General features: G+C 33.7%; 1 protein-coding gene across 1 annotated transcript in view; it reads left to right on the top strand.

Moving 5' to 3' along the window:
• Positions 1-6,266: 6,266 nt before the first annotated feature.
• LOC118736693 (retinaldehyde-binding protein 1) overlaps positions 6,267-10,053 on the top strand; it is a gene marked incomplete in the record, with an annotated part of 5,071 nt that continues 1,284 nt past the window's right edge. The window contains 4 exon segments of the mRNA XM_036466736.1: positions 6,267-6,481; positions 7,632-7,877; positions 7,937-8,066; positions 8,782-8,956. Of these exon segments, the coding sequence (XP_036322629.1) occupies positions 6,400-6,481; positions 7,632-7,877; positions 7,937-8,066; positions 8,782-8,956 (633 nt within the window).

Raw genomic sequence — 10,053 nt, forward strand, 5'->3', positions numbered from 1 at the left:
ATAAAATGGGGTATGACACCTGAAAAATTTCCATTGAAGGCAAAATTTTCAAAATAAAAAGTTGTATGAAGGCGGGCAGAAAACTTAAAAAATTAATGATACAGTTCCATCCCCCATACCCGAAATAGGGTGAAACCGTCTTTTCCGGCCATGTCCTTTTTACGGCTATAATAGTGATATTTTTGATGTCAAAATAAAAACATTTTTTTTTCGGTATAGACAATCCTAGGGGATGAAAGCATTACATTTCCGACTTAACTGTTTTTGTACCACCCTAATGTACACTAGGGTAGTTCCAAATGCATGTGAAAAGGTAAAGTCGGAATTTTCTATATCGGAAAAAAATATACCTCTATTTTTTTTATTTTGAAATCAAAAAATATTTAGTGGTCGCTCAAAGCGCTCAAAGTTTTCCATGTACTTTTATAAGAGAAATATAAAACTTTTCGTTGAAATGGTATAGAATTCTTGAAAATCAATATTTTGCGACCGGAAAACTCTGGTTCCCTTCAGGATACTTTCAATAATAATACCCAATTGTTTATTTAACCATTTTTTAATACTAACAATTTTTTATTGGTCGCCCCTTTGCATTTTTCGGGGATTTATTGGGTTTTTGGCGGACCTATAAACTATAGTTGTGATGAAAAAATGGTTAAATAAACAATTGGGTATTATTGTTGGGAATCTCCTGCAGATAAACAGAGTTTTCTGGTAGAAAAATATTCATTTTTAGCTATTCTATACCATTTCTACGAAAAGTTGTTTTTTCCCCATATAAAATACATGGAAAACTTTGGGCGCTTTGAGCGACCACTAAATATTTTTTGATTTCAAAATAAAAAATAAAGGTATATTTTTTTCGGTATAGAACAATCCTAGGGGATGAGAGCATAAAAATTTCGACTTTACCTTTTCACATGCATTTTGGACTACCCTAGTGTACATACATACATATGCACGGACATATGTACTTGTATGCCTGCATATACTATAGTATGCATATTCGTCATAATATTACATTATAATTAAAGAGCTGTAAGCAAATAAATTAAAACAAAAAAAATATTTTAATGGATTTTGAACCCTGACCTGGGCCTCTTCGAGCTAAAACCAATTTATGCACATACATATGCACATAAATGTATGTGTGAATGTATGGGCACAAACTACGACTTAGTATAACTGTGACTGCGAATGCTAGAGTTCTCACGACGGAGACGATGACGATTTGTAGCCTCAACGTGACATGCACACTAAATAGTCAAACCAAAATTATTATTGTATGTTGGCCACATTATACCTACGTACTGTTAGCACGGTTGTTTTGTATTTTTTAGTTTTACCTTTCTGACTGCTTTGTAACAATTTACTTACTGTACATGCGTATAAACAAAAACAAATTCAAAAAAATTAGATAAACATTTAATAACAACTGGGTTTTTACCTAGTAAAAGTGACAAGTTTTCCAATTCTCGTGTTTTGTATGCAAATGCAGTAGGAACTATGCCATTGAAAATAAGACTCCAGAAAATATTAGTTTTGTTTTAGGAAATACATTTGCTAATAATAACAATATTATGGTGCCTACACTTTTGCTAAGTGTTTGCCAAGCTTCTGCTTTAACCCTTTCGACCCGGATGGTACATATATGTACCACCAAAGTTTAAACATCCCTAAAACTTGTAATTTACATTTAATCACATTTGGAAATGTACCACGCCGTATGTTAGGAATTTCACCATCTGCCTGAACTCTACACATTCAGTTTTGCATCTCCTGTTATGCCCAGTTTCGTTTTATTTCTGGGGAGAGGGCCTCCCGTTAACGTTTTTGTACAGATTTCCTTGCGTTTGTGAAGATTTCTTAGTTTATTTAAATATATTATGGAAAAAAAAGCTGTTTCTAATAATTGCCTGTAAATACGGTGATACAATTTTATTATAAACCTCTGTTTTCATAAATTCAAATATATGGTACATATATGCACCAGCAGTCTCCTTTGGTGGTACATATGCGTACCAGTAGTCCGGTGAACATAGCTTAATTTTTATCGATTTCATGCAAGATCAAGCCAACGATATGCCTCTAAATCCGGTAAGATGGTGTGATGCTGCAACAGGGTACACATATCGTTTTAACATTTATTCTGGAAAAGACCTCGAAGAAACCGCAGGAGCACTTGGAGAAAGAGAGGTAAGCAAACTGGTCAGCTAAATCGTAGAAAATGATATTACTTTGTGTTTTGATCGCTTTTTCACATCAGTTAATTTATTGTACTATATTCCTTATTCAGCTGTTGGTACTACATATAATGGGTAACAGAAAAAAAACGTACCTAAGTTTACGAGTAAGAAAATGCAACGAGGAGAAATAGAATTCAAAAGCACATCTGCAGGCCTTTAATACGTAAAGCGGCAAGACATGAAAGGGGTTTCATAATAAGAAATTGCCACGAACCAGGCATAATAATTATGAAAAAACTTTGAAAACAGGCAAAAAGTGCAAGTGCCATGTCCAAACTATACTATTATATCGTCAAATTATGGGAGGTGTTGATTTAGTAAATCAAATGAGTGGCCTGCACGAATATGATCGAAAATCAGAAAAATAGTGGAACAAGGTCTTTTACCGTTTTATAGTGATGGAAGCCGTAAGCGCGTGGGTTATTTACAGTTAGCTAAGGAGGAATAAAATGCCTTTCAAATCATTTTTGGTGACCTTGGCCGAAACTCTGATAGAACAAAGTTCTAAAACTACAGCCTTACGCAGGTCAGTAGCACCAGGCCTAGCACAGCGTGTCGTGAGTCAGATACATATTTCTATTCAAAGCACCACAGAACAACGTTGCATAAAAGCAAACTCGAACAAAGATAATCTGCCAAGAGTGCAAAGTTCCTTTGTGCAAATTCTGTTTTGCACCATTTCGTTATATTTTAGGAATTCCTTAGCAATTTATTGTTAATTCTTTGACTGTTTATTATTACTAAATTTGTGCATTATTCAAATGCAAAATTAATGAATCGTTTTGTTTGGTTCTAAAAAAGATAAAACATTTGTAAGAATGTCCTAGAGGACGGTTGATACAGATATGTACCACTTAACATCCCGGATGGTACAATGGTTTACCACCACCCTTCGAATCAGCCCCTTAGGCCACGCCCACTTTGACACCGAAGAACATGTATTTGTGGGGCAAATAACATATTGGACCCATAAATTGAAAACTACCATTGAGAGTTCCGGGTCGAAAGGGTTAATTTGTGGAGTGCGTCTTGACGTTGTTACATATGTAAATGGTGGGGTATGGCCTACAATTTAACTCAGTCTCCTAACGGCAAATGGATTTTATGGGCTTTTTCATGGCAGAGATGGCAGGTTAGAAGAAACTGTTTCTAACTTATGCACATGATGCCCGGATAACGGATCGAACCCAGGTCACACCGGGTGGTAGTTTGCACCTCTAACACATGCAGATCGACCTATCTTGGCAGCTAGTTTTCAAGAACGGCCTACTTCAGAATTCGGTTCAAAAACGCCCTATCTTAAAGCAAAATACATAGAAAATATTCTGAGATGTTTTAATGAAATTCCGAAATAGGGCTTTGTTGAAAAATTTGCTGAGATAGGGCGTTTACGAACTGGCTGCCGAGTTAGGTTGATCTTCCACACAGCCATCGATATGTATGTATATGTATCACTGATGCTAACTCATTTTATCACTCTCCCCGATGGCCACCACGAAATTCCCCGATTTTCGATGAAATTCCCCGCACAAGCATGACTCCATTAAAAAAAAAAAAACTTAAATTTTTTAATGCAATTGCTTGAATTTATTTACGAATTGCATACCTACAATATTTAAATTTTAAATTTTTTCACTCACAGAGTATTACATGCGCTATATAAGTCGAAGTAAAAAAACTTTGTGCAAAACTGACAAAAATTCAACACATTTCAAAAAAAATCCACATTTTTAACTTTTTACTCGTAATTTTCAGAAGCCAATTTAAGGGTATTATTACTATTTAATTTATTTTTTTATTTTATTTATGGCTTTAATTTAAGCCTAAGTAGAAGGTTCTATCATCTTCTGTTTTTTTGCTGGACCTTCTAAAATATTTCAAAAAACGCGATTTTCTTGACACTTTGACCTAGTTTTTCTCAAAATCTGGAGCTGATGGAAACCTTATTCTTATGGACTCGTAATCAGCACAGCAGCTTTAACATTTGCCGCAACAAAATCACTGTTACCTTGTGTAATTGCATTACTTAATATGTATGTATATATAAATGAATGTAAGTAAAATTAAAAACATCAACGTTTTTACAGTGTTTCTAATGCGAAATCGGCAGAGTTGCAATTGTGACTAAAAATAAAATTTTACAAAAAATATACTGCACTCAGGTAAGTTATTTAATCATTTAAAATTAAATAATCTAAATTCCTTGCAAAAGGCAGCCATTTCCCGATTCCCCGCATCGAGACAAATTGCCCGCAAATTGGGGAATTGCACGCAAGTTGGCATCCCTGATATGTACAGATGCGTGCAACTAATTAACAACGTACCAACAATACCCAACACCCAAATTCGAAATTTTTACTAAACTCCCCTGTTTGGAAAGTATACTTAGATTAAGCTGTCAAAAATTTCCATAAAGTTCCCTCATTGTGAAAAAATTGCAATTTTTATGCAAATTTGACTAATGCGATGGTGCATTTAATTAGCAACGCGAGTTAAATTCTTCAGAGTTTTGCGAGTTAATTGAATTGCGGTAAGAGTCTTTTTATATTCTTACTAAAATAGTTTATTTACAATGAACTTAATAGTTTTATTTGAAAAACCAATGGGTAAGCGCAAATCGTGTAGCGAGGAAACTAGGGCTATTATCGTGCAGGGCGCGGTAGTGCGCAGAAGTCCCTCCCCTTGGTGTGACAACATCAATGCGCACGCCACAAATAGGAAGAGAAGCCCAGCCAAGCACTAACAAATGTGTTAGCACTAATCTATTATTATTATTATTATAGTCGCAAAGAATCTCCAAATTTGTTTACTTTGGCCATAAAGTATTTTTGCGAACCACCTTCCTCAGTGAACCCAAAACGAGTGTATAGTGCATCGGGTAGCATTTATGTTGAAAATAGAAATGGGTTCTTGACCGATAATGCGGAAATGCTTCTTTTCATAATGAAAAATATATAAATTTTTAACTCCTAATTACTAATTAGATACGAATAAATTTGATTAAACAATTTAAAAAAAAAAAATCTGAACTAGATTTTTAAATTGAATCTTCTATAATTGAAATCCGGAAATCCGGCCGGTTAGTCGGATAACTGAAAAAAGGCCGGATAAGCCGGATTCCGGAAAATATGATTATTCCTTATAAGTAATGTACGTATGTATGTATGTATATGTATACCTGACACCTGAAGTATGAACATACATACATACATATGTGCATATGTGCCATAGTAATAATGAGAAAACATTTAAATAAGTGCATGATATTTTCGTTTGTTTTTTATGGACAATTTACTAACTAACTAACCTAACTTTCGTTCTATACAAGTGCACAACTGATTTAACTCCAAACCAAGTCAAAGTTTACGAAACGATCAAAGTCCGAGAAAGTGAACATGGCCAATTCTCAGTATCCACCTGGGTAATGATTGGATGCAAGATGTGCGAAAATGTTTTCATAAATTATATAATTTGTCATACAATTAGCAATTAGAAGCATTTAAGTTAAAAAGAGAATACGCAAAATTGTTCCTGTAAAGGTAAATTTAAGTAGTTCACTCTACGATCGGTCATTTGATAATATACATACCGCACACGATCATCAAAAGTACGCAACCTTTCAGCAAAAGCTGGCGCAAATTTTTACATTTGGTAAGAAATACATTTTTCGCATTTTCTGACAATCGTGTAATTTTAAGTTGTGTCACTTTTGAAGATCGATCGTGTGCGATATTTAGATCATTTATTCATGAAGACAGAAACAATTGATAGTTAAATTAATCGTAATTTTTTCATATTATGTATAACAATTTTTGAACGAATTTGCCGGAAGGTGATTTAAAAAATATCAACGAAATGAACACACATACATAAAATAAAACCCTGCAGCATTAATTGTTATATTTCTGCCACCATAACACAACTTAAACTTTGCCTTGTAGCGCCGCCCTTGTAACCACTTTGCTGTCGTAAAATTTTGCGTGTATGAGACACATTTAATTGACGATTGAAACATCAACGACGAGCGTCGCCGGACGACGACGGCGGCAAGCATACAAAACATAAAACAGAAATTAAGACATCAAGTTAACTTATTACTCAGACAACTTCTGGCGAAGGCGCGTGCGTACACAACATAAGTTTTCGTTTTAAAATGCAAATATTATTGTCAACAAAATATGAACACACTCCCGATCAGTTGGAAAAAATTCAGGAATTACGCGATTTAGTGGAAAGTGAGTGAATTAAACCACCAAGGCGAATAAAAAAGGACAGTGAATAAGAGGCAGTTGATCTTACAAAAAATGCCAATTTAGGCAATTCAAATGATGAAATATAACTTCGTCTTCGTTTCTTATAAATGTGTGTGGGTCATTCGATACAAAATTTACACCTCACACATTTTTTTTTTTTTGTGTGAAATATATTTTACATTCTTTGTCGAAAATAAGAAGACACCTATTTTTTATTTCATCATAATATTCGAAAATCTCGAAAAAAAAATTCTGAAATTTTGAACTCACGAAGAAGTATTTTTTTTAAATTTGTCGCAGTTAATAAATTATTTGTCGGAGAAAACCAGTTAAGTAAACAAAATGTGCGTAATTACCTCGGCTTTGCATTAGAGTGTGAGACAGATTTAAATCAATAATTGTTTTGCATTAAAAAATTTATTTTATTTTAATAATTTTGTATTAAATATACACTGTTTGATTTATTTTTTGCAATCTAAATAGTTGGCAAACTTTGGTTTTTCTATTCTCAGACATTTACAGTGTACTCCATAAAGTTTGACAACTATTTAGATTGCCAAAAAAAAACACAAAAATCCTGTATATAATTAATAAAACAAGTAATTTTTAAGCAAAAAACACAAGCGACTTCCTTTCTCATACAAAAATTTAGGAGTACCGTTAATTTTTTCGTGATCCAATGTTCGGATCTAAACCACTACTGATACACTACCATTCAGATAGAATTATCGAAATCGGTTGACGTGGTCCAAAGTTATGCGGTAACACGCATAAAAAAGAAGATTCCGACGAATTGCTAGCGTTCTCCTTTTTTGAAGTCGGTTAAAAATATTTCAAAAATGCAATTTTTTCAATGCAAAAGATTATTTATTGAAATTCCAATTTCCTTCGACAAATAGTTTATTAACTGAAAAAAATTGAAAACAGATACTTTTTGAGTTCAGAATTTCGGCGGTTTTTTTGAGATTTTCGAATATCAAGATGATAAGGAATGTACAAAAAATATTTCAAAACAAAAAATATTGAGATGTAATTTTTTTATGAAATGATCCTTATACTCTATATACGTGCTACATAACTTTCTACTAATGTAGTTAAACGGGCTTGTTCTCTTCACCACCTTCAAATTTAGCTTCAAATGACCTTGAAATCGGTACCGACGATGTGTTCCTAACGAAATTTCTTAGTTTCGCTAGTTGGCAGGTTAAACGTGCCTATGATGCGATTAATCGGTATTATGACTTCAAGCAGAAAAACCCCGACTGGTTGGCGAACCACCCGGTACACTACTTTCGTGACCATATCTATCAAACGCTCAGCAAGTATATAATGCCGAGGCCGGACAAGGATGGTCGTGTGATATTCGTCTCGAAAACAGGTTAGAACTGCTCGGAAATACTAAGAAATTATTTTGAATTACATGTCTTATGATTTCAGTCGATGCCTTCAAGACATTTCCTAATTACCTGTATGATATGATCGAGATGGATGACTTGATTTTCGAATCGATTTTACTACTGCCACAGGCGCAAAAATATGGCATCACTGTCATAAGCGACTTGAGTGGGTGCGTACATACATACATATGTACATAAAAATGTGTTTTAATTTCTAGGCCGAACATCATTTATTACTAAAATTTATCTTTATAAATTAGGGAGTAAAAATGTTAAGCATTAACTTTCCAAATTACAAACACAGCTATAAAATTTGTTTGTATGGATGGACTTACCCTGCAAACCATTTTTTCAGAGTATTCTGAATCGTAAAGAATTTTTAAAGAATTCGGAAAGATCCCATCCGATTTTTTGCCGAATTTTCTAAAATGAAATAAATTACGCACACTTCCATTCTTTTACGAAATTTCGGAAGAAAATCGGTAAAGAAATGAAAATAATGCTGCTATGTGAAGAATTTCTTGCAGACTTCTTTCAGAATTTTCTTTATTTTTCGTACAGAAATTTCTTTACGAGTTCGTGTCAACCACTTCATATAATTTTCTTTGAAGATTCGGAAAAAAAAACGTTACAGAAATCAGATACTCCTAAAGATTTCGTTAAGATTTCGGGAACTTTGGTTTGCAGGGTATACATACATATGTATGTACAAACATATGCACAAAAACTTTGACTATTCTGCACAATTTTCGAGGTTTTCTGGGATTTTTTTTTAATTACAATTTGAATTAGTTTCACAACACACACACACATTTTTAAATTTAAGTTACACTGAAAAAGAAAAACAATTTAATTTTATAGCTTATTTTGTCCTTATTTGTTTAGCACTAATAAGCGCTTTTTGCGTTTTGCTTCACCTGCCATGGCAAAAATGGTGAATGCCAAAAATGATGTATTGCCATTTGTATCACGGATTGTTCATGTCATTCAGAAAGGCATGGTTTTGAACGCCACAACCAACTTAATGATGTCCTTCGCCAGCAAAGAGTTCAAGGAACGAGTAAGTATAACAAAAACATGCATACATAAATACTAGTTGCGATCCCGTACGAGTCCGAACTAGTCAGAAATAGTCAGAAACAGTCAGATTTTATTGGAAATCGATCCCGTACTTGGTTCTCTGACTATTGAGAGGACAAAAAAGAGAGTAAATACGGGTCTCTCTCTCTGTCAGAAGTTACCAGTTTTAGTCCGAGAATTTGTTGCTGGTAAATTCTAGTAAATGTGTCAAACGATCAGCTGTAGTGTGTTTGGCAACCAAATTGTAAACAAAGGAAAAGTGCACTCTGCTAATTCATGTTGCAAAGTATTTAATTACTTGTTTAAGTGGATTCTAATGAATTTTAAAGTATTTTTGGTTATTTAGATGTGTGAGCTGAGTGTGTTTACATACAAAATAAGCAAAAATTTACAACCAAAATTTGGAGGTTGTGTTGAAGTTGACAGAAGTTACCATTTTTTACTAGAAAGCGATCCCGTACTTTTCAATGTTACTCTCTCGCTCTGAGCGATTTTTTATTTTTTGACAGTTTTACTAGTCCGAGTCCGAGGAATACGGGATTGCACCTACTATTTATTTATGCAACAGAGCTCGGAGGTGATGGGACGGATTTTTCTCAAAAAAAGTTTGTATATCCTTAATAAACAACCGCGTCTTTTATGTTTAAAATGTTTACCGTAAATGTGTATCTAATAATGAAAACGTTTGACGCAATAGGTCAACACAAACACATACGTATGTATGTATATAACAAAAGTCAATTCGAAGCCAATTTCAATTAAAATTTGTATATAATTTCTTAGATGGTATGCCATAATTAAGTCGTCTTGACATTACTTCCGTTAACTTTTCGTAAATCCAGTAAACAATTTTATCTTTGGCCAATAGGTTTGATATGTTTAAATTTTAGACGCAATTTTTTGTAGCTGGAGCTTAAGCACAAGGTTCCATTTGCTCTGGACCATTAGCCTATTAATAGTTCCAAAAGCGAAACAAAGTCCAATTTAGGAACCGTTTTTTTATGTATGTATGCCCTTACTACATGTCTATATATCGCTGGCTTAGAGTGAATATTTAGTTGCTAAGTCCACTTTTTT

This window comes from Rhagoletis pomonella, unplaced genomic scaffold (assembly GCF_013731165.1).
Source record: "Rhagoletis pomonella isolate Grant_MI unplaced genomic scaffold, Rhpom_1.0 Rhpom_scaffold_00003, whole genome shotgun sequence".
Taxonomy (NCBI): Eukaryota; Metazoa; Arthropoda; class Insecta; order Diptera; family Tephritidae; genus Rhagoletis; species Rhagoletis pomonella.